This window comes from Zosterops lateralis, assembly GCF_965231275.1.
Source record: "Zosterops lateralis genome assembly, chromosome: 3".
Lineage (NCBI taxonomy): Eukaryota > Metazoa > Chordata > Aves > Passeriformes > Zosteropidae > Zosterops > Zosterops lateralis.
In genome coordinates, this window is record NC_139764.1 from 86,808,740 (window position 1) to 86,834,795 (window position 26,056).

Sequence of the window (26,056 nt, forward strand, 5' to 3'; positions counted from 1 at the left end):
CATTCACTTCTGTTAAAAATAAAGGGAAAAATACTCTTTCTGCCAGATGGATCGATAGAGAAAATTACTATAATCAAGGCTTCTTTAACTTGTTAGTTCTTTCCATCTTCTGGATACCGCCTCTGTGGGTCAAGAATTTGTATTATTGTAAAATTACCTCCTGTGAGGACACCTCTGGACATGACAAGGAGATCAATCAAAGAATATATTGCCAAGTATAATGGATTTTATAATTTTATGAGGTGTGGGTTAACTATGAGATAATCCAGATTTGTTTTCATTCACACAGCAAAAGAAAACAAAAAGGTAGAAAGAGTAACATGAAAAAGTCATCTCCAGCCTTATACAATTTAGATGTCTAAATTTTGGAAAAAAATACTCAGAACAATGTCTAGAAAATATACTGAAGAATTTTATATATACTGAATTTTATAGATTCCTTTGTTTTGATGATAAAATTGTAACTTTTGTTGCCATTGATAAAGTACTTTTAGCCTGATTATATATCCAATCAGGTTGTAATATTGTTTCTTCTTAGAGATGTTGTAGCAAGTAACCATTTTTTAAGAAAAAAAAAACCTTTAAAATGCGTAATACTCATATTTATAAGAGTTTTCTCTTGCAATATTTTCATTTGAAGCTTAATATTAATATTTCTCCTAGTTTGTCCTATGTAAATAGCTAAGATTTTAATTTAATTGTTGTTAGCAGTGCATGTGAAATGAAGCTACTTAGTGACTAATTAAAGGTAAAGAAGATTGAAAAAAAACCCCTGTGATTTATTTGTGAATAATTCAGAGGGAGAGTTTTGTTAACATTATAAGTGATTATTGACCTACATATTCCAGACTAGTGATTTAGTTGTGGATTTTTTTCCCCTCTCCTCTCATCTCATTTCAATAACAGGTGCATATGTCCCCTTGGTTACACTGGCACATTTTGTGAGCTTGATATAGACAACTGCATTGGAAACCAGTGCTCTCAATATGGATTCTGCCGGGACCACTTGCATAATTACAGCTGTCACTGTGTGCCTGGATATGAAGGACCCTTCTGTGAAGTTGAAATTAATGAATGCTCAAGTTCACCTTGCAAAAATGGAGCAACTTGTGTGGATTTAAGTGGACACTTTTCTTGTCATTGTACTGCTGGGTTCAAAGGTAAGTTTTGTTCTTTTGAAGTGCCTTGTATTACTCGTGGTTGTCCCACTCTGTGTAAGCAATGTTTATGTGACAGTTTAATTGCAATTATGTATAAATATAAATATGCATACTTTTGCAATTGTATGATTCATAGGAGTTTTAACTTAATTAGTATTGAAATTCTTAGCCTGTCCCTCCTAACAGTTCCCCAGCTGACCTTCCCTACACTAAATGTACAATTCTGAGTATTGGCTTTGATTCTGTTGGGAAAAGAATCAATGAAGTTCCAAAACACAATTTTAATTGTATTATTTTCATTTCACAATTTTGCAGTCATATACAGGATGATAAGAGCAAATGTTTTTGTACAGAACAGGAAAATGCAAGCTTGAGGAGGAACGAGATCAGCTCATCTGCATCATCTCTCTGCACATATAGAACATAATCAGCTATATTTGAATGAGGTGTTCAGACTACCCCTCTATACACTAGAGGGATGTAGGGCATGTCTGTCCTAGACATCTTTTCTAGGAGGAGAAGGGCTGTAGATTTCTGCACTGCATTAGAAAAAGCCTACAAAACCTGACACTATGATTTCTTTTTGTACAAATTTCTCTTTTGTGTGAATAATAGTAATATTCAGACTACATGTGGGAGACAGAAAATACTTTTGCATACAATAATACCAAAGTGTTACATTTCCAGTCTTTAGTCTGTATCATCAAGAACAAGAAATTAATGCTCCAAATGCTTCTCTGCTGACAATCTGTGGTATCACTTATAAAGGCAAAAACAGATAGCATAGCATGCACAGTGTCATTTGTACTAACTAAACATACTAGATTTTTAAATCCCAGATCAACCACTGAAATATTAAGTAATTATAACTTCCCCTGTTTTTTTGTTCATTATACATTCTGGCTAGCTACACATACTTTTAACATTTAAACACCAACATTTTTAGTTTCATTTACGTATTTCATTTACATACATTCATTTACACATTTATGTATGTGATATACACTTGCAGATTTGTTGAAGTGACTTAATTTCCATTATGATAGTAGAACTGTATGTCTGAATAAAAGTGAAGAAAACAGTACTTGGCTCACCTGTGCAAAATCTAACACATAGTTCTGTGAAACTGGCTTGAGGTTTTCCTGCTTGAACAGAGGGATTGGACAAAATGACCTTCGGAGGTCACTTCCAATCTCAACCATTCTGTGACTGTTATTGTGAGGACTTGCTTATATAAATGATATAATTATATATAACTGGAAAAGACATTTACAAAAATTTTTATTTTATCACACAATGAGATATTATTTAATGGCATTTCCATAGAAACACATTTAAAGAAAAAATAAATGTCATAATATTACCCTTTAAGTGTGAATCATTACCAAATGTATTGAATATATTTTCTGATTTTTAAGAGTATAAACCACAAACAGTTAATAAAAGGCTGTTTAAACTTATAAAAATGTTTTCACTACCGTAACAATTACATTTTCATAGTCTCTGAGGGTTTATGATCCTGGGATATTTTCCAGTACAAAACAGATTTTAAGTTCAGTCATAACTTCATGTTATGAATCAGTGATTTGTATCTCTATGTGCAACTAAAACCCCCACATTTATTCTTACCTCATTTTTGTTTATGTTGTTTCTCTGTCATTTGGCTTTTTAATAAATCCAGATGTACTCTATTTTTCTTCATAAATAGTAAATTCACATTCAGATGAAATATCAAAGTACCCTCCACTGCCTATAAGAGAACTTCACACGTGTCAAACTTGGAAGTTTGCAGTATGAATTTAAAAACTAAATTAATAACTTCTACACTTTTTTAACTTTAGGTCATGTGGTGACCCTCTATTGATGTTCAGCATCAAATAATTCCAGATTTCATGACAACTAGCATGTCTAAATAAATAGCAGTCTGTTTATCTTGGATTTTTTTGGAAAAAAAAATCTCATATTTATTTAAATGTCCTTCATTAAAACTCTTTTCTGTTTAGAGGACCATAAAAAAGTGAAGGCAGTTACTGAGACCTCTAGAGCAAATAGGCACTGTTGCCTCATTGGTTTCGCTTGAGGGTTTGTATCTATATAATATTGATTGTAGAGTTAAGATTTGGAAAATCTCTTCATTCTGAATATAAACTGTACCTCACATAGCAAAATATGATCCATCATTGCTTCACCTGTATGTAATTAATAATTAACAGTGTTAAAGCTCATCACTAAAGCAGGTGTCATAGTGACTTTTTGAGTTAGACATTCATATATTCTATATGTCATGCTCTTCAGCATTCTTCTTTTTGCCCAGAAAGAGAAAAATAGCATGCAGGCCTTTTGAAATCATTACTTCCATTACTTTAAATTTCTGGGCTTTGTTTTTACTCTTTTATTCCACAAATACACAGGAGAATCCATGTGATAACTGGAGTCTAAGGAAATAGTGTTTGTACTTTCAGAACATTATTAATTGGCTTTATACTCATCAGATGCTTTTAAATTGTTTTCCCCTTCTGTAGTAGGTGTGAATAGTATATCCTCCATTGTAAGCACAGAGTTTGTGGTGATTGGGAATGAGGCTGTGGCCAAGCCTCATCCCTAATGGGCTACAACTGTGTAGGACAGGTGAACAGTATTGAAGATAAAGGAACATGGAATGCTGGGGTGTACTGACCAGTCACAAAAGGGTAGAGAGGGCACACAGGTGTAATGTATGTAAGATGAAGGATACAAAAGGCTGTACTGAAAGACAATCAAATGCTGATACTTGGAGCCTCCTTTGGTGTCAGGTGTACCTCCTTTGTCACTCCATTCTGTCAAGTGAAACAAATCTTGAAGGAAAATACTTGAAGTTATGTGAAAGCCAATCCTTTTTGACACAAGTAAGTTTAAGACTTAATCCCTTATACAAGTCAAGTCTAGAACAGCTGATGGACACCTTAACACATTATGAAGATTGAACCTGTTTATAGGGATTGTAAGCAAGATTGAGGCTGTTCCACGAAAAGAATCACAAACTAAAATCCAAGTTTAATGTCAGTGCAACATTGCCCTCAGTAAACAAGGCACAGTTCTGCAGCATCTAAACAGGGAAGTCAGAACCAGTGTCTGGTAGCAGGGTCCCTGACTCGCCCCAGACAGCACAAGCAATGGACCAGACCCAGGGTGCAGCTAGGGAAGCAAGTTAGAAGCAGCAGGAGACAGAACAAGAGGCAAATCATACAAGTGATCCATGCAAAAAGAAGAAAAAAATCCTTACAAGATGACTCTAGAGACAGGGAGGGAGGCAGGATTGCAAACTACAACATCTACAAAATAATTTGGGCCAGATCACAGTGCCCACAACTGAACTCATTGACAATGGGCAGGGTGTGTAGGAAGGACCTTGGTGGGTCTGCTTCAGTCAGCTTGGGTATGTTAGTGTTCTCAGGGCTCTGATAGTCTTCAGGAATTGCCTGAAGCATGGTCATCTGGAAAAATTAAATAATTGGTTTTACTGACAAAGGAAGGCAATTAGGTTCTTTTTTTCCCCCACACTAGGTCTGCATTTGCAACACCTGCTTCCATTTCCATTCATACAGTTCCTATCGTGACTAGGCCATCCTGGCAGCACAGGTCATGTCTGCTCCCACATTTCCACCATAAACCACTGGGTTTCCAGCTCAGGGCATTGGGTAGTGCAGCCTTTTGAGAGGCTCTGGATGGCTTTTTCTGCTAGGGAAGATTGATTATTGCTGGCACATTGTGCCAGTGCAGCCTATCAGATGTACAAAGCAATCCCATGGACACAGATGAGCTGGACTCTGAACAGTTTATATTTGAAGAGTCTCAGACTTTCTCTGAGTTAAACTCTTTCACAGAAGCTAAGAGGATGGAGTGGTTTGGCACATCATATAAATTATTTTCAATCTCTAATAGGCATTCATAGAATGGATTTCTCTATATGAGGTAAATAAAAATTAGATGTGATTTGGATTTTTAACAACTATAATATCTTACATAGAAAATACCTTGAAGAAAATTAAAAAATTACCAAGTATGTAGAACAGCAAAGTTGAGAAAAATAAATGTCTGTCAAGTTCACTAAAGCCTCGCCTGGACTGTCTGTCTTTATTTTTTCATAACTGCATTTTCTGTAAAGTCAGCAGAAGCATTATTCAGCTTGATATATCTCTTATCTAACAGAATAACTTAAGTTGCTTAGCAAGCAACAAAATTACATGACTCATTATCAGGTACATGACTGGAATGCTTTGTAATTATGAACATTTTATAAAATGCTGGACAGTAAGACGGGTGTTGAAAAGGCAATCCTCAAATACACTGTTAATATTTTGGCTAATTTTTAACTTTATAAAACCCTTGTGGGTTTTTTTTTCTTTTTTTCCTTTAAATAGTAATTTTGTGTGTTTACATTAAGAAGAATTTTAAATAATTTGTTTTTCATCTGATCTTGGAATAGAAAGATTAATTTTATGTCATGAATATCTCCTCAAGTAAGAAGTTTTACTTCAAAAAATATTCTTACACATCCTTTTCTTAGTTGTGGTCATTCTGTGTGCCTTTAGATTTTCAAACTTTATATTTCATTTTGCCTATAAAACAAAAGTTGGTATAAAATTATTTAAAAGAAAATTTGTATTTTGATCTTTTTGCATGTGTTTTATGATTCAGACAGAAATTTTATAGTGGTGGTGGCATTTAATAAGACATACTTTAAATATAATGTGTATTGCATTAAGAAAATAATATCTCAAATTATTTCAGTTTTATTCTAATTTCTGAATTAATTTCAGACATTTATTCTAATGTCTGAATGTTATATTTGAGAATCATTTGAAGTTAAACTTATTTCAATGTCAAAACCCCTCAAAATCTAACAATAGTTCGATAAGTTCAAATAAAGTGCAAAATTAATGTCTTTAAGTTAAGCAAAAGAAAGACATCCAAAGTTTGACAGGTAAAAATTTTAAATTTAGTGATCTTACAGAGTTACACTTCTGAAGGTAAGGAATATTCAATTAGACTTCTTCCATTAGACTTATGAAACGTAATTTTTTTTGTCATCATTCATCTGCAGTTATATTTACCTGAGAATGTCAGAGTTCCTCCATTTGCTAAAATAGCATGACTGTTTTAAAGAGAATAAGTGATATCAGTAACACTGGAGGAGGACAAAAATATCTTTGCTATTTTTTTTTAGCATTCACCTTCCCAAGTCCTTACATTCTTCTCAGCACCTTTGTGCTCCTGCAGAATGTCTTGTGTATCATCAGTGTGCTGGTAGAATACATTGCTGTTAAAGATCAGGCAATGCAATTTGCAAAAGTGAGAGACTTTCCTTTAATTGTCTGTTATATATTTGAGAGCACTGCAATTTTATACAGTGTAAAATATTCTATAGCATTAATAGAAGTAGAGTTGGCTCACAATAATTTTTAACATTCTCTTTGTACTTCAGAATTGGTGATATGATGCCTTTAAAGTGTATAGGAACTCAGACCTTGAGCTATGATTTATTAAATAGCTAATTAAATGTTATGTTTTACTAGAAATTATGTTTGGATATGTTGTATTAATTTTAACCTTAAAAGTATAAACCAAAAAAATATTAATATTAACATACTTTGATGTTGAAAGCAATTTGTAGCTAATTAACAATTTCTATCTGACTTTCAAAGAAAGTTCTCATCATACATTTCAAATGTGTAGTTGAGAGGAGCTGCATACTGAAAGTAAAAAAGGCTTCTCTGTGTCTGTTCAGCTTTTTTTCATGTCTCAAATACTCAGAAAATATGGTCTCACAATAGCTTTATAGATTCCTTGATTCTCTCTGAAATATTTTTAAAATACTACCCACATATTACCTTTGTACTCCAAGAACATGAATTCCTAAGTCCCCCCTTGCATATTATCTTGGATATCATCAGTATATGAGGATGATCTCATTCTATTATTTCCCTTGAAACTGCATTTGCTTTAACCTTTAACAATTTGAGGGAGGTGAAAGAATCTGTTTCGTTAAGTTTTTCTAGTACATGCTTCAGCTTGCCTATGGCTTGTGGCCAGATAATTTACTTCTGCAGGAAACTCTGTGTTATTTGTACTGCTCTCTACCTGCCTATCCAGAGGAAGAGAACAGATGCCAATGCATTTTTATTTATCTCCCTTAAAAGAGACACCAAAATCAGAGATCTGAACTGGAAAGCAGAAGGAATGCATAATACCAGAATTAGATTAGCAAGGTTGTATATAGTGGCATTACCTTACCTTCAAAGAAAATTCTTTAAAAATTAAAGAACTTAGAAATTAATTTATATGTTGGCCAGTCCTTGCTGTAATGCTCACTGCTGTCATGGCATATGTTAGACAGCACTCAGGAGCTGCTCTTAGCAGAAAGCTTTTTAATTTACTGAGTTACCTGTACTCATTCTGGGCTATGCTTTTTCTCCCCCCGTTTAATCCAAATATCCTTAAATTTTATGGAAAATGCAAAGCATGTTAAGAGGCAGAAAAATCCAAAAGGAGCCCTTCTATCACAAGTTTATGTGTGGAAGAGAATCTTGATGCTTCTCCAATGAAGACTTTTTGTATCTAGTAGATACAGGATTTGAGAACCGAGAGTCTTGGTTTATATGATTCTAAGAGACTGTGTCGGTGTGCTGTAGAGAAGAGACCAAATTATTTTCACCATGAAAAGAATTCAGAGGAATATAAGCATTTGGTTTCTTTTTATCTTCTGCTGTAAGATACACAGCAAGTCCAGCCTGCTTTCCACAATGCTGACTTGTTGTAAGTACTGAATGTGATTTACCTCCATATTCCTATGGCTGGATGTAGTAGGTTGACCCTGCCTGGATGCCAGCCACTCACCAAATCCTCTCCCCTCTGCAACTGGACAGGGGAGAGATGATATAACAAAGGGTTCATGGGTTAGACAAGGAGGGATCACTGACCAAATACCATCACAGGGAAAACCAACTAGAATTAGAGATATTAATTTAATGTATTACTAATAAAATCAGAGCAAGATAATGAGACGTAAAATAAGACTTCTAAAAACATCTTCCCTCACCCATTCCTCATTCCCAACTCTACCTGCTCCCTGCCAACAGCACAGGGAGGCAGGGAATGGGGGTTATGGTCAGTTCATCATCTGTGGCTTCTCCCACTGCTCAGGAAGTGGAATCCTTACCCTGCTTCATCACAGTGTTCTTCCATCAACAGGAAATAAATAGTTCTCCAACAAGAGTCCATCCCATGGGAAACAGTTTCCTACAAACTACTTCAGCACAGGTTATTCTTCCATGCCATGCAGTCCTTCAAGGACAGGCTGCTCTAGCATGGTTCCCCACACAGTGACAAGTCTTTCCAGGAGCCCTGCTCCTGTGTGGGCTCCTTTGTCCACAAGTCTGCAGGTCCCTGCCAGTAGCCTTTTCCAGCATGGACCTCCCACAGGTTCACAGCTTCCTTTCAGGCCTCCATCTGCTCTGGTATGATGTCTTCCAAGGGCTGCAGGTGGATCTCTGCATCCCCTGGCCCTCCATGGGCTGCAGGGGCACAGCTGCCTCACCATGGGCTGCCCCACAGGCTGCAGGGGAATCTCAGCTCTGACACCTGCAGCACCTCCTGCCCCTCCTTCTGCTCTGACCTTGGAACCTGCAGAGTTGTTCCTCTCACATGCTCTTACTCAGCTGTTCTCTGGCTGCAGTTTCACCTGGACAAGAACTTTTTGTCCTTCTTCTTAAATGTGTTACCATACAGATGTTACCATCATCTCTGATTGGTCCACCCAGCCTCAGCCAGCAGGACATCCATCTTGGACATGGAGGAGGCTTCTGGTACCTTCTCACAAAAGCCACTCTTGTGATCCTCTTTCTACCAAAGCCTGGCCACATAAACCCAATGCACTGGAAATAGCTTTTCCCGTTACATATCAAAGCAATCCCCTTTGTAGATTAAAAATCAACATTTCACTATATCTCCTAGTTTTGCTCTTAATTATTTCATCCCCCTTTATCTGCATTTTGCCTCACTATATGTTCTTTAGTGATTTGATCTTACTCGAAATGTCCAATATTACAGTACTGAAAGCTTGCTGTAGGACATAGGATGAACTGTTCTATTACAAATAAATGTCATAAATTACTATTCACCTGATTTTCATACATAATGATACTTCACAATTCCGTTTCAAAGGTGTCAGAGAGCAAAATGAAAGAAAATTATTGACAAAACTGGACAAAAATTGCTCGAATACTGTAGATTTGTATACTGGAAAAAAACCCTTCAGGATTATGTATAACCTCAGTAGGAAAGTTTTCTATTTTCCTGATTGTAATACTTCCAACCTTGCCTGTCAAAATGGACTGCCCTGTTACCAATGAAGCAGAAAAAGTCATGACACACAGGGAGTTTATCAGTAGTCCTGTGCATGCAGTGTACCATGGTCAGTGAGGTCACCACGTAGACTTTGACAATCCCACAGACTTTTTTCATTACAAATATATCTCTATGATTTGAACATGTCACCACATTTGTTCTTTATTTTTCAATTCAAATTTTCAGGAGAAACATGTTCTGTTCGCATCAATGAGTGTCAAGACAGACCCTGCTGGAATGGAGGAACCTGTGAAGAGTACATAAGTGGCTTCAAATGCAATTGCCCCTTTGGTAAGCATTTATACTTTTTATATGATTGTTACATTGGCACAATACGGGAGCCCCACATTTGCTACTCAAGGGCTATGAAGTCTTGTACAATGCAAGCATTCCGCTTGCATTTTGAAATGTACAGAGGTAGTTATTTAGACTAATAAAAAATTAAATTTTCTCTAATTTGTCATAAGAAAATATTATAAATTATAGAATACTTAGATAAAAAATACTTGTTGTACTGGAAGATACTGAGAAGAAATATGACAGAACTGAGGATTTTAAATTATTTAGTGTGTATTTGTATCAACACCTTACAGCAACACATTCTTTAAAAAAGTAGGGTTTGGGCAGCAAAATGTTGAAATTTAGCAAACATAAAACCCCCAATCTTTCAAATCCAATTCCAATGGCCAAATTACTAATTCCCAAAAGAACTAAGGAACTAAACATTTTTCTAAGGTTTGTATGACTTCAATCTGGTTGCCTGATCTTCATGGCATCTGAAATGTTCTGAAGTATCCAAGGTATTGTATAAAGCTGGAAGATATGCTAGAGGATATAAGAGACATCCAAGATGCATCAGGCCAGGTGGCAAGCAAACTAAGAACAATGCAAAAAGACCAATCAAAATTAGGGAAAAAATATATGATGCTGACGATTTTGCTTTGCTAATTATATATACACACTGTTTAATTTGAGATTTTACACACTATTTTGTGTTGACTAAGAAAGTATAGAAAAGGGTGGGTTAGAAATTCCTAACCTTAGAAATTGCTTTGACCAAAGGAGCCTGGAGTACTGATTTTGCAACTTGTAAATTCATTCATAAATATGGATGAAAAATTGCTGATGAATTCTAAAATGACATGTATTTTTAAGCTCATTTTTACTATGTAAAATAAGGTCAAGAAACCTAATTCTATACAGTTATAGGCTAAGAAATACTTATAGTACTGTGGTGTTTTGAAGATAAACTGATGGTGATCAGTAAAGCCTGGAAATGTCAGAGTACTGAAACATAGATCTCCAGTGAACCCTCTCAACCTGAATATCTTATTTTAAGAGAACTTTAAAGTATTTAATAGCATAAGATCCTTAAATGCCTTAAGGTTGGTAACCGCTAAGTTGGGAACTGAAGACAATGTTGAGTTATATCTTCAAAGATAAGGTGATGCTTTCAAGTTTGTTGCTTCACTGAGACAAATGTAAGCCTGTCAGGTGTTTCACCGAATAAAGGCTGTAGAAAACATTAACACAGACATTATCTACTTTATTCTTCTGAGATGGAGATTATCACATTCAGTGCACCACTTTGCTATCATGCGTTTGACTCTTGTTGGTGTTCACCAAAACTTTTATCTACAATGAATTTCACACAGAAGCATCCTGCACCTCTTTCTTCCCACAGATCTAAAAGGAGATCTCTTTCATACAGCAGAATGCATGCCGGTGACAGGAAACAAAATTGTTGTGTCATTGTATTAGTAACTGCCTGTGCCTCTTTCTTTAAAGACAAGCCAGTCACTTTGTAAAAGTCTCTTACCCAATTAATTTTTATTGTAATTCCTAGTGTGAGTGTGTCATCTGGAACAATGTAGTTTATATAATGGACATATGCACTAAAAATTATGAGTTTCATTCTAGTGACTCTAAAGAAATGCTGTGTAGAGCAGTGGTTCTTCATCATCAGTCAAATGATCAAAAAACTTCATGGTGAACCAGGGGTCATCTGTAGAAATGATCAGTTGTTTCTGAAAAGAGATAAGACTTGCTGCTACATTATTAATATAACAGTAAACCGGATTAGAGAAGGGGAAAATTGCGCAGTGATGTGAATATCTAACAATGAGCTAAAAAGAGGAGAATTTTAATCTAAATGTGATATGCATTCCATTTGTGCCTTTGACAAATTAATTAATATCCCAGTTCATATTCTCTAGGTGAAGATGCAGATAAACAAATGTAACCATCTTGCAAATACATTGCTATGATTAAATAATGTCTGTAAATTGCCTGAAATCACAAGTAGCTACATTACTGAATATTTTTACTGCTACCTCAGTTCAAACGAGAGTATCACTTCAAAAGGTAACACAGCTGACTTGAGCTAATCTTTAAGTGAAAGATGAAAATTTATCCCCCCATAGTTTAATTGATAGCCAGTGTCCTACTGGGTTTCTGGGAAAGAAATAAGCTTTGCTTTTCAGAGGAAAGTAGTTGCTGGCTTTTCAGCAAGTAAGGAATAGTAATTAAAAAAAAAATAAAAATCATATATATTCAATGGCAATAGTCAAGGGAACACAGTGAATTTGGATAATTTGGATATGCCCAAACGATCAAGTTCTTGTAAATGAAAAAATTTGCATCTGTAACTGTCTGACTAGACCAATAGCATTTTTACTCATTAGGTGGGTAGATGCTTTCTTTGCACTTTTGTGCTTTACCTCTGTTGTCTAAAATAGTATCTGTACCTTATTTTATGATGTCTTCTCAAATTTGACCTTTCATCAAATATGCTACAAACAATGATCATAAAGATCTTACCTCTGTCTTCAGGGGAGGTCCTGTTCCTAATTTTATTTAGATTACTATTTTATAAGTAACTCTATTTTACTAGATACATATTAAGTTAACTTTGTTGGGCAAGAAATATGTCAATGTCGCTGCCATGTCAAAAGTGAGCAGCACTGTTTTTTACCTTTGACTAAAAATTCAGGGGTGACCACAGCTAGGGATTACATACATTAAGAGGGCAATCACAGTTAGGAGTTGTATACATTGAAGTTCATTGAATAGTTTTTCTTCAAATTATGGCATATTTTTTCTCCAAATTATTACAATAACAAATTATTGTCATTCATTTGAATACAAGAGAGTATAAGTGCTCTTAAAGCACAATTTATCAGGAAAGGATTAATTTCTTTTTTGTTTTTCTTTCAGAAACAATACTTCTAAGCTAAAAGGGATGTGGAAATACTCCCAAAGAGCTTTACATTAGCAATGGGTGAAGATAATTTAACTAATGATCTTGACATGGGTTAATAATGAAGAGATGTATAATAGTAAAAATAGAATAAACCTTTATGTTTTGAAAGGAAAAAGTGATTTTTATATTTTGTTTTATAGAATTTCCATGCAAAGTGGATGTAAGACCAGCACTTTTTTATTATAAAGATGTATATTTTTCCAAAAGCCCATCTGGTTACATATGATATTGAGTGTTGCATCTGGAAAATGCATAACTGGCCCAATGAGAACATAAACATGAAAAATGTAAGGCTGGATTCTTCACAGTACTGTGTACTGCAGATATTTGGTTGTAGTTGAAGAAAGCAACCTGATAAGCCTGATTAATAAACAAGGTTCATTAACTCAAACAGAATGTTAATATTTAGGTTGCTTCTAATAATGAATAGGATCATTCAGATACTGTGTCTTTATACAGTAGAGTGTTTAAGAAATGCAGAGGAACTACAATATTGCCATTGGGGGCAGTTAACAGAATTAAATTGTCAGAGAAGACTCATAATCTGATAAAACTGCTTTTGACTGAGACTTGTGGTCCTCCAGTTTTATTTTATTTAAAGAGCTTGAAGTGGGAAAAGCACATATAATGTGCTAATTGACCTGTGCTATATTAAAGCAATCATCAGTCTGACATATTTCTGTCTGTATGAACTTTCCAAGACAGTTTTTTCTTCCAGAGAGTTGTTCAGATCTACCCCAAATGCTTCAGTAGCCTATGCAGTCCATTTAAATGACCTGAAAATTGCATTTTTTTAGTTGGTTTTCCAACTTATATTTAGAGCTCATTCATCCTTGAGAAGCACAATTGTTTTTCCTTGCTAATAAATCAGAGCATTATATATTTAACACATCTAAAATATATACATTTAATTGTATGAACTCATTTTATGAAAATATATCTTATGCTTTATTAATTACTTTCAAGTAGTTCAATTTCTTAATATGCGGTCAATTTTAATACTCAAGTTGTTATTTTTATAAGACAAATCCCCTTTCAGCAGCTTTAAAAATAATCCATTAGAATTCTCTGTAACACATCTGAAACCTTTCTTAGAAATTATTCCAGTAGTCCATCATGCTGTTGTTAAGATATTGTCACTAAATAGGATGAAATTAGGTCATTTAATCATACAGATCATTAATTCACATAGCTGTATCTCAGCATTGCTGGAAACCTGAAATCACTACAGTCAAATTTTAAAAGTAGATATCTAGACAAAATCCTTTCCTTGCAAGCGATTTGGGTTGATGTTGGAGTTAGGGGTTTTTTTGGGATTTGGGGTTTTTGGAGGGAGGGTTGTTGTTTTTTTTTATTTGTTTGGTTGGTTTGATTTTTTTCCTTTTGGTTTTGTTTTTCTAATTTCCCTGTGCTGCATTTTCATTTTATTAACACAATATAGGAATCCCAGGCATCAAAAGGTGTAAGGTACTTTAAGTAATAGTCTCTTTCAAGGTCTACTTTTGTGGATTTTTGTGACAGAGCATGATCTTCATTTTTGCACCTCAAGATAAGAGAGTGTAATACACAAATAGATCATATAGAATCAGACAATATCTTTAGATATAGTATGAAATCATTGCCTAAGTCCTTTTCTCTCTTAGTAAAAGATATGCATGGCTTTCAGGTGAACATTTTAAACATCTTTGGAAATTGTTTGATACGAAAGTAATTATATAATAATATAGCTTGGGTGACAGGTTACTGTTATATACTGATGACCTTGTACAGGAGATTTTACAAGCATTATTTCTGAACTTTAGGCAGGTCAGCTCAAGTGTAATATGTTTCAGCTTTTGCTTTGTTCCCCACTATCCTACTCTAGGTTTTATTGGCAATAAATTTAATATGTTTACTCCAAGTTGAGTTTATTTTTCCCATAATTCTCACTACTAAGTGATCTCACTCTCTTTATCTCAACCAATGAGATTTTAATCTAATTTTCTCTCCCCTCCTGCTGACGAGTGGGAGTAAGAAAGCAGCTAGCTGGATGGAGGTCTGGAAGCCATCCAAGGTGAACCCACCACACAATCAAAAGCATCAGTTCTGTGAATCAGCAGATTTAGGAAAATGAAAAGTAAAAATAGGAACCTTGATTATTTTAGCTTCCTCTAGTCTGTCTTGCAAAAAAGGATGAAGTTTGTATTAAGAAAGTTCTAAAATATTTAAATTCAGGTTATCGATTGATAAAAGTAACATAAGGAATTTTTTGTAAGACTCTTGAAATATGGGGAAAGCACTGTAACAATAAGTCCTATAAGCTGGGTGAAAAAGCCCTACATAAACCTTCTGCTCAGTACTGGGATAGATTCAAGGGCTGCACCTATAGCAGCTATGTCTGGAAGATGGCACTGGAAAAGCAAGGTATTACAAGGAGTCTGAAACTTATGTTCCAACACAGCAAGGCAATGTGTGTTGTTAAATAGTATCATATGATGAAAATCATCATCATTATTGAAAGATACTCCAGCCTCTTTCCTTGGAGCAGAGAAAACCTCCAGTCAGTACCAAAAATACTGAAGAAAAGGATAGGTACTGTCTGTTGCCATCACTTGCAATCCCCATGTTATCTTCATCTTTAGAAATATAAGGACTGATCACTATTGATTAATATGTATTCTGAATTCAGTGTAATAGAAGTTCATCCTAATGCCATCTTCAGCGATGGAAGCAATGGCCAAGGAAGCTTAAGCGATGATATATATGCAGCTACTATTTGATACTTGATTTAATATGTGATGTTGGAACTAATATGCTGTTGGCTCAATGTAGAGTGAATGTAATTCTCCGCAGAATCTATCAGAATATTGAAGGGCAGATAACTGATGAGAAAGTCCTAAAGGACTGTCTTGTAGCCAATCTTTGTTAAGACTAATGTGTCAAGAAAACTTTTTACACATCAGTGAACCAGCATTTACCTATCAGTGAACCAGTTTAGCAGGGAAAAAAGTATCCATGGAGACTCTTAGATCATCTCTTCTTCCAAGAAATAACATACATTTTCAAACCCATGGATTTATTCCTTCTATGTTTTATTGCCTTGTAGTTTCTTTGTACTTGCTTCTTCTTTTATGTGGCTCAGTTTTCATATAATTTTTATTAGTCCCTGGTGGTTTTTTTAAATTTGGCCATTTATATTGCTCATTGAAATGCTATTAATTCTTTGGGTATGCTTTTAAATTTGTTTTATATTGCTTCTTTCAGGTTGTTTTCTAAAGACATGCCCCTTGTTACCTTTTCCATTCTGCTTCTTTTGGTATTTCACCTTTTTTTCTCTATGAAAACTAATATTTAGAAACTTGTATTTGTTGCAGGTATGCTCATAAATACAAATTAAATTTCTGTTTCTTGCAGACAGGGTAGTTAGCAAGAATTTTTTTTTTTGTCACTGAGTACTTATGTTCCTTTTCTGGTTAATCTGCTACTTCTTTATTTTAATTGTTTAAATTTTAAAGATTTTTTGGTTTAAATTACATTTTTAGATTAATTCTGTTCATTGAACTTTTCAGTTCACCTCTTCTATTCATATAGGGTAAATAATTTAAGTATTTCAAATTCAGTGAGAATGTTTCTACAGGTTTCCTTCTTCCTTTAGTTCACTTGAGGCAAAATATTGTGTAGAGTGTCATGATAGCCTTCTGTGGAGGGAATGACTCACAACTTCTCTTTTAGTATTTCAGATAAGTGAGAGTAGGAGTAAACTGAAAATTTTCATTTTTATATGTTTCAGTGTTCATGAATATGCCAATAGTCTTTTCTTTATATCTGAAAAGTTCTTAACATAGCACCTTATCCTGAAAAAAACTTAAAATCACGAATTACTTCAGGAAGATTAATTTATTAAAATAACATAAAGAATAAACATCAGCTGAATAAAATTGTAGCAACAAAAAGATGCCTAACCCAGCTGTTTCCATGACAACCTGCTTCTTAGGTTTCAAAAAACATTTCTGCACTACTCCTATGCTACTCATCTTTTTTTGTTGTATGTTATTTAAATTGATATAGTTTCCATTTTATTCATATAGAATATTGGATGAAACACATGACAAAGTATTGTGCTATTTGTATTATAATAGTGTCATGATGCCTGATTTATATTAGGAAAATTTATACAACATGCTTTCTTCATGTTGTTTTTATTTTCAGTATTAATATGATCCTGAGAGTTCTGTTAGTTTGTTTGCTTTAAGGGCAATCCTTGTTGTTGCAAACAAAATAGGAAATAATGGGATATAATTTTTCTAGAGGTACCAGTCTTTCGTATCAGAGTTTAAACTGGGAGAGCTTGCATTCAGAAAACATAGTTTTAGCCAGCAGCAGATAGATGAGGTGAATACCAGCTGATGTGATTTACTCTGTCACTAAACACATTGCAGTAAAAGTGGGCAGAGGTCTCCTTAGCATTATACTGATTCTATTCTTTCATCTTTACAAATGAATTTTGGAGGGTTTTTTTTTTAATTCACATAATTTTCTACCATATTCTTTGCATGATAGCTTTAAGATTCTTAAAACAGTTAATCAATTTTAATTAAGTGCAATGTTATGCTTTAATCCACTCTCTGGATCTGAAAAGGACAAGTAGAAAATATGTACATACTATAACTAAATGTGAATCATCAAAAAATTACATGAAGAATGATATGTGCAGCAGGATGATAAGGGCAGAATTGAAGTCTGTACAAACAGTGAAAATCAGCTGTAGTAAGGCACAATTCAAAAGTTACGGCACAATAAAATGAAACCTCACAAAAATTACCACACCATTTTATTATGTTCAACATAATTGGCAGTCCTTTTTAGAGGATAACTCAGGACTGTAACAGTGAAGCTACGGCCCAAATTGTTGAAGCACAACACTGTTTGAGACAAACTACACCCTAATCTACCTGTGCTGTGACTTCAACAATTAAAAATAAAAATTTAAATTAATTAATAGCACGGTTTTGCTCCAGCTACTTTAAAGTCTAGGCTGCCCACACTATTAATCTGTTGTTGCATCTAACCTCCAAAGGCAGTCCTCAAATCAGATACTCAGTCCAAACAGAACCAGAAAGTCCTGAGGCCAGATTCACACAGCACTTTAAAAACAATAAAGCAATGCTGATGAAATTAGCAATAACATAAAGGTCATCAATGATCAATCGTCAATTTGCATAACTCTTTCTTAAAAAAGGAACACCTGCACAACTCAATAAAGTTTACTGCAGCATTATGTATGAAATGTAGGGTCAGCTTTACCCATGATCCTAGCTACAATCAAATTTATTGATGATCTACATGGTTAAGTTGGGATCTGTTTCCAAGGTTAATTGATTCTTCAACAAAATATTATCATTTTGTCTAATTAGAAAATGTATATCAACTACTCTTCTGTATGTCTTTTCTTAAATATAGCCTGTACCACTTGAAACAACCTGTTCATCTATGCACCCTGTGCCTTGGAATGTTTATACTTTGGTGCAGATATTTTTATAAACCTGCACAGAATCATAGAAAGGTTTGGATTGGAAGAAACCATAAATGTCCCCTATTTCCTCCACTCCTGCAGAGATACCTTTCACTGGACCAAGCTTTTTAACCCAGCCTGGCCTTGAGCACTTCCAGGGATGAAGCATTCACAGCTTCTCTTGAAAACCTGTTCCAGTGCCTCACCACCCTTACAGTAAAGAATTTCTTCCTAATATCTAAACTAATTCTGTGCTCTTTCAGTTTGAAACAATTACCCCTTGTCTATGTCACTATCTACCAGTAGAAAAAGTCCCTCACTTTCATAAACCCTCCTTTAAGTACTAGAATCCATCCCCTCCTTGTCCTCTCACTACATACCCTTGTACGCCAAAATACTTTTCTGTCCTTTCTGTCCTGTTCTTGCAAACATTGGCAAAACTCTGCCAAGCCTCTGCCCAACTTGTATTTGTGTTTGGGATTGATTGACCTGTCCAAGGTGTGGAATCAGAATTTTATATTTTTTAACTACCTCTCAAACCTGTCAAGGTCCCTCTGGATGTCGTCCCTCTCCTGGCAGCATCTCGACCGCACCACATAGATTGGTGTAGTCAGAAAAATTGCCCAAGGGTGCACTCAATTCCACTGTCCTACCACCAACAAAGATGTTAAACAATGCTGGTCCAAATAGTGACCCCTGAGAAATGCCATTTGTCACTGATTTCAAATTGGACATTGAGCCATTGACTGCATCGTATTGACATTTTCATTAAATAAGTTCGATATAAACTTTCTTGGTTATATGTGTAACTTCAGTTTCATGTTTGCAGATTTCTTGTGATATCTAGAAATTCAATTTACATATCAATGACAAAACCACATTTAGATAAACAAAATCTCATATTAAAATATACATATAATATCTCTCTAGCTGCCTATTATTAATATATACTTATGACTGTTCATGTAAGTAATTGGAATTGCTTATGGAAATTTATTTGATTTAGCAAACAAAATCATAGGTTGATGGAAAAAGTCTGTATTTACTTTCTCAGGGAAACATTTAAATAGAAAGTTCACTGATGTTTATCCTTTCTATAGGTGATGAATTTTTCCTATCAAGAAATTTTATTAATTGTTTAACTAAATTCCACATAAATTTACTTATTTACCCTGGACATAATTTTCTTTTGTCCTCCTTAATTTTTTTAATTGAATGAGAAATATATTCTTATTTACCTGAAGGTGGTTGGTAAACTATGCTGTACTTCATGGGAATATGTTATCACTCTGTATCATTTCTATGTCTTCTTTTAGTACCATTTATTACACTCCTATATGTTAGTGCAGCCTTGCCAAATGTGTTTTACTTCTTTACTGTTTATGAATTGAAATTAATAAAAGGGCTGGGAAAATATACTTATCATTGCAGATAAAAGATATCCTTCCAGACCCACTTTGAATGACAAACTTATCACTGATGGGCACTATCACATGGTGAAATAATAATCCATTGTGATTAGCAGTGCAGAAGACCTGTGTGAAGTTCTAGTCTGCCTTCATAACTAGGCATGTTATTCTCTCCAGTCTATTTTGCATAAACTGTGGTTAGACAGGGAATTGGATATCTGGTTACTCTTTCTACTTACTAGGCAGGAATCCAACCCATAACCAATCTGCAAGTACTCCCTGAGAGGGTTCAGCAGCTTTCTTCCTTAAGCTTGTAACTCAGACTGTGCCAACTGTGTCAGCTGGACTTTGAGAGAATAAAAAAGCATGCATTGACAGCTGGATGGGGAGTCTGTACATCAGCCAGGAGAGAAATAGAGCATAGTACAGATTGCACATAATTCCAAGAGAATTATTCAGCTTTGCTAACTGGGATTTAGTTAAACTTCAGTTGAACTTCTTGGTCAAATTCAAGATTTTTTTTTCAAGCAAGTTCATTTAGCTTCCTCTTCATGAAATTAACTTCCTTGTCATCCAAACTAATCTATACTTTTTTAAAAAATTGGATCGATTTTGACTGGTATGGAGTTAATGTTCCTCATAGCACCTCATATAATGAAATGTTTTGGATTTGTGACAAAATAAGTGTTGATATTATACCAATGTTTATTGATAAGCAGTGTTTGCACAGCAAGGCCTTTTGTTTCTCACACTGCCCTGCTGGCCAGTAGGCTGAGGATGCACAAGGATTTGGTAGAGGCCATAGCTGTACTGCTGAGACCCACTAACCACAGGAAAATCCCATACCATATGGCATCATTCTCAGCATATAAAACTGCAGGAAGAAGGACATGAGGGATGTTTGTCCTCCCAAGTCACTGTTGGGCATGATGGAGTTCTGGTTTCCTAGAGAAAGCTGAGCAACTGACTGCTGGTACAAAGCAGTCAATAAATTCCTTGTTTCTCTTTGCTTGCATACACAGACTTGCTTTCTGCATTAAACTTTTTCCAAACCCATGAGTTATTCTTACTTTTGTGCTTCTACTTCTCTCTCTCATCCCCCTGTGGAGTACTGAGTGAGCAGCTGTATTGAGCTCAGTGGCCCACCAGCATTAACTAACCACATAACCATATTTTTCCTCCTTGTTTTCATCCCATAAAATAAGATGCAATTATATTATAAAGATTTATAAAGGCATTAATATATCAACATTTTAGTGAAACAAACTTGTTGAATATTCTGGTACACTTTTAGATAAATTTAGCTCTGCTTTTGCAGAGCTATAGTAGCATTCCAGTAGCACTGTTAATTCCAGTAGCACAACAAATAGTTTATCCCACCAGTGATTTTCTTTCTTCAGGTATATATAAGAAATTATCAGTGGGTAATCCTCTTTTCCACCCACCTACATCTTTCTAATAATCTTTTTTCTTTTTTTTTTTTTTTTTTTTTTTTTTTTTTTTTTTTTTTTTCACTTCAAATATACAGTCCTTCAACACAAATTATCTTCTCAAGCTGTATATCAACAATTCTGATGTCAAAGTACATGCAATACAATGGCATGTTTGGGTGATTCTATACCATATGAGCTGTATAGAATGACAACTGCCTTCATTCTCCATGACTTGCTACCTTTGTTGAATTGCATTTTTCTGTCATGTTACACTGCAAACTCATATCTAATTTGCCACCCATGGCCACCCACAGACTCTACTGCAAGAGAGAGTGCATCTCTCTCTTGAAGTTTCTTCACTTTATGCAATTTAATACTTATTTCATTCCTGTGGACTTTTGATGCAATAGAAGAATTCTAAATATTCTTCAAAGTATAAAGAGGATTACCTTTAACCACTGCTGTGGTAAATGTATACAGCCATAGCTGTACACTGAACTGAACTGAACACTGGTAGTTTAACATCACAAGCTACACTTACCTTTTTCTTGAACCTTCTTTCTCCACTTATTCGAATGTAACTGAGTAAACTGAACACAGCATCTTAAACTTACTGTTTTAGCATTGTTTTAATGCAGCACTGAAATAATCCAATCATAGAAAGGTTTGGGTTGTGAAGGGGATCTTAAAGATCATCTAGTTCCAAAGCCCACTGTCATGAGCAGGGACACCTTTCATTAGACCAGCTTTCTCAACTCCCCATCAAGTCTGGAACTGAGCACTCCCAGGTATGGGACATCCACAACCTCTCTGAATAAACTTTTCCAGTTCTTCACCACTCTTGCAATGGAGAGCTACTTCCTACCATCTAACCTAAACCTGCCCCTTTCAGTTTAGAACCACTGCCCCTTGTCCTGTCCCCATATTTGGCTGTATAAAAAGTCCCTCTCCCTCCTTTTAATAATACCTGTTAAGGTACTGGAAGGCCACCATGGTGTGTCCCCAGAGCCTTCTCTTTTCCATTCTGAATAACCCCAGCTGTCTCAGCCTGTCCTCATAGGAGAGGTGCTCTGGTCATTTTCATGGCTCTTCTAACCCATTCTAACAGGTCTTTCTTGTCTTGAACTGCCCAGACTTGGATACAGTAATGCACATGGAAGCCTCAAGAGAGAAGAATAGAGGGGGGGAATGCTCTTCCTGAGCCTACTGTCTATTCCTATTTTGAATCAGCTTCTGAGGTTTGTTACAGGTTTTTTGGCTTTTTTTTCTATGATTGGCCTTCTTAGCCATGAATGCACACTGTGGTTCCTGTACAGATTTTCATCCACAAGGATCCACAGGAAGACTAGATCAGCTCTATGATGCAAATGTGTGCTGTAAATAGTAATGGTTAGTAACACAAATAGTAACAGTAAGTTGTTACTTATCCAAATTTTCTTTTTCTCCCTCATGTTTCTGAGTTAGTAGTCTTTTTTGTCTTTTTTTTAAAGAACATATGTTGAAAAGGTGTATTTTAGAAATAGTTTTCACTTTCCACTTTTTTGCCAAGGACAGATAACATAAGTTATCACTGAGTGCTGAAAGACTGACAGTGGTAATTTCATATTTAGGTATTTTGATTTCCTCATCATAGATTCAATTGTTCTATATTTAAGGTAACAAGTTCAATTTTTGCCACCTTAAGACAAAAATCTATCATGAATTCTCCACTGTGATAGAAAAGGAGAGCTAATGATAAAGCTTTTCGGCCATTAGAAGCATCAGAACACTACCGTCCATGGAGTAGATAGAAATAGAAATTTTACACCTGTGACTTTTTTTGAATTTGAAATTATTCATTGAATTTGATGAGATTTTGCATGCAAAAAGCTTTATTACATAAACTTAAATTCATAAAGATTATTTTTTAAGGTGTTAGGATAAATATAATAAATAGTTTAAGCGCTTAGAGTATCATTTCTTAGTCTTCATTTTCTAATTTCAATTATCTGGCAAATTTATAACAAGGACAGAACTTTTTAGCAACTTAAAAATAATAGATTTTTGCATATATTCTAGCATATGAAATATTATCTGGCTTTAGAAGGAGAAATTAATAGACAAGACTTTCAAGAAATAATGAGACAATAATTCATTGAAAGTTTTATATAATTTGGAGAAAAAATAGAAAAATCATACATTTCAGGAAGATTTATACCTATTATAAAAGATAAGCTATCATGACTTGTATTGAATTGAATACACAAGTTATTTTATAAAGGCAGATGGCTTTGAGAGCATCTCAAGGGATATTGGCAAAAAGTGCCAATGTCTACAATGTCACTATCATTTAGGAAAGTGTATTGATCAGATAATTACACTTGCTAGCTGTGCATGTGATGAATTAAATAATTATTTATTCTGCTTAATGAAATCCAGAGAAATAATTACTTACACTAAATGTCTTCTAATTATTCATTTTCTACAAAAGAATTAATGTGTTTCGGATCACCAAAAGAACAGTAATTGCCAACCAAACTTGATTACTCAGTGAAATGCATGTGAGATTCCTCCAGAACACCAATCTTAAAAGCAGTGGAAAGAATATCAGTGAGTTAATTAGATTTCTTGAGGATGTACTACCTTCAAGTTGAAACTGATGTTTATAGTTTTATTCTTTATATCTATAGCACTATGAAGTTTAGACGATTTTCAAAATAATATCACAAATGTCAAAGAGGTCTTACCAGCTTTTCACTTCTATATTCTGAGACACTTGAAACCTATTTAAAAGTCTGCTTTTCTAAAGCATGGTGCAAAAAGAATAATCCATAGGAAACAATGCAGATTATAATTACTTTGCAGTATGTGGTTACTTCCTCCTTCCTCTCCACCTCCTCCCCCGCAAAAAAAACCACCCAACAATCCCTAGTAATATTAGAAGGGAATTTCTTTCTGACAGAAGACCAAGTAACACATTCATGCTCCCAAATCCTGGGAGTTTTTTGTATTGTAGGTAACTGCTTTTATTGAAATATTTATTTGGAAAAAATACAGGAACTGTTCAATTATCAGGTGTAGCTACCAAGTGGCATCCTATTAGAAAGGCATCAGAAAGACAAGTTGAAATCTTGACTGTAATGAAACATTATGGACTTTAAAGGCTATTTACAGTGAATCATGAATCTTTCCAGGTGAATCCAGCTTTGAAAAAGAGAATATTTTATGAACTGCTAGCTTTAGAATCACTGGAAAATATCAGTGTTTAAATGTTGTCTTGGCTGTCAAACTGGGTTCGGTTCATCTGTATTTTCCTGACAAGAAAAAGAAAAAGGATGTTCTAATAGAAAAAACATTGTTTTGGAAGAAAAATGCCTCATAGCCAAAATGAAAACAAACAAATAAACAAACAACAACAAGTGGTGTTGTCATGGTGCTCCATTTTATTTCTTTCATAACCTAATATCTCTGATTGTATTTCAATGCTAAATAATAGTCTTCATGTTTTGTGAAATACATGTTGCACCTTCTGAGTCTCACAGCTACATCTTGGAATCTGAAGTCAAACTTTCCCAACAAGATAAGCTTTTGCTGAATCGATTGAATGTTAAAATTGAGATGCTAGCCCTGACAATATGACAAAAGCAAGTGGGAACTGTATATTGTCAAAATATGAGTGAGCAATTGGCTGGCCAAACAGTGCAGAACAAGTGAGAGGTCTGGGAAAAGTGACAAGAATGTGAATAATACATGTAAAACCTGGGGTATGGATCTGACTGGAGTGGTGTTAAGCTGCCTCAATAAAGAGCAGAGAGCTGAGTTGGAGAATGGATATAACTATATCCATAGAACTGTATATGTTTATACAGCTATCAGCAGATAGATGTGGCCAGGCTAAAGCATGCTAACACTGAAAATGCATTCAACTGGTAAAGGTACTAGGAAGCCAATACAATAACTCTTCTCAAGAGGAGGAAAGAACATGAGAGGAAAGTAATAATAAAAATAGAGTGCAAATTTTTTATTAAGAATATAAGACTGTGAGCCAGACACTGTTGTATTAGGGTTTCTCTGCAGTAAAGGGAAGGTTGCATGCCTGGTGAGTGACTACATTGACTAGTGGCAGGTCAAAATTTCTATGTATTAACAAGAAAGATAACTGACCTTATAATATTTGAAATCAGTTTAATCTTACATAGTTTGCATCTTCTAGACAGAACTGTTTCTATTTCTGTAGTCTTGTTGCCCTAGAATACCCAATCTGATTCCCTCTGAATGATCAATCTCCTAATTCAGTTTTACTGGTAGATGTTCTTTTTGTCTAAATGGCAGACAGAAGAGTCTGAAAAAAACCCCTTTATTTTCATTCAAGTGCTTGTTCCTCATATATATCTCTCTATATATCTATATATCAATTACATGTAGCATTTTTAATAAATATAACTTAAAATTAAACAAAGATATTACAATAAATTATAATAGAGGCGCATGCTCTATGCAAAAATAAAAATACCTAAAAATAGAAATGCAATGAAGAAAACCATGAAATTCTTTCAAATATTTCTGAGTTTAGCTGTATATTTTGGTATCTGTGGCTATTAAGATCAATTGAAAATTAATTTATTCTGCATCTGCTTTATGGTGCCCTCATGTTAACAGATGGATCAAGCTGTTAACTAGCCATGATAAAAAGCTAAAATAACCTACTGCTCCGGTATTTTCTTACAATTGGGTGATGCACACAATTTTGAAAGGACGGTTCATGTATTCTTAATGCTAAGGATATTAATCGAAATGGATTTTTATGCTAGTATTGAATTTTATTTTACCTGGATTTCAACGATTACTTAATCACAGTGTATAATTGCCATGTTTAGCAGTCCATCACTCATGAATTATACTAATATTCACAGAATTCAATTTCTATTTGAAAATAT

At 34.7% G+C, this 26,056-nt stretch overlaps 1 protein-coding gene across 1 annotated transcript in view; it reads left to right on the forward strand.

Annotated features, from left to right (window-relative positions):
* The window catches only part of EYS (eyes shut homolog), a gene marked incomplete at both ends in the record, with an annotated part of 727,941 nt that overhangs the window by 91,423 nt on the left and 610,462 nt on the right, over positions 1-26,056 (forward strand). Inside the window, 2 exons of the mRNA XM_083857640.1 lie at positions 907-1,160; positions 9,732-9,836. Coding sequence (XP_083713766.1) covers positions 907-1,160; positions 9,732-9,836 — 359 coding nt within the window. The remainder of the gene's footprint in view (positions 1-906; positions 1,161-9,731; positions 9,837-26,056) is intronic.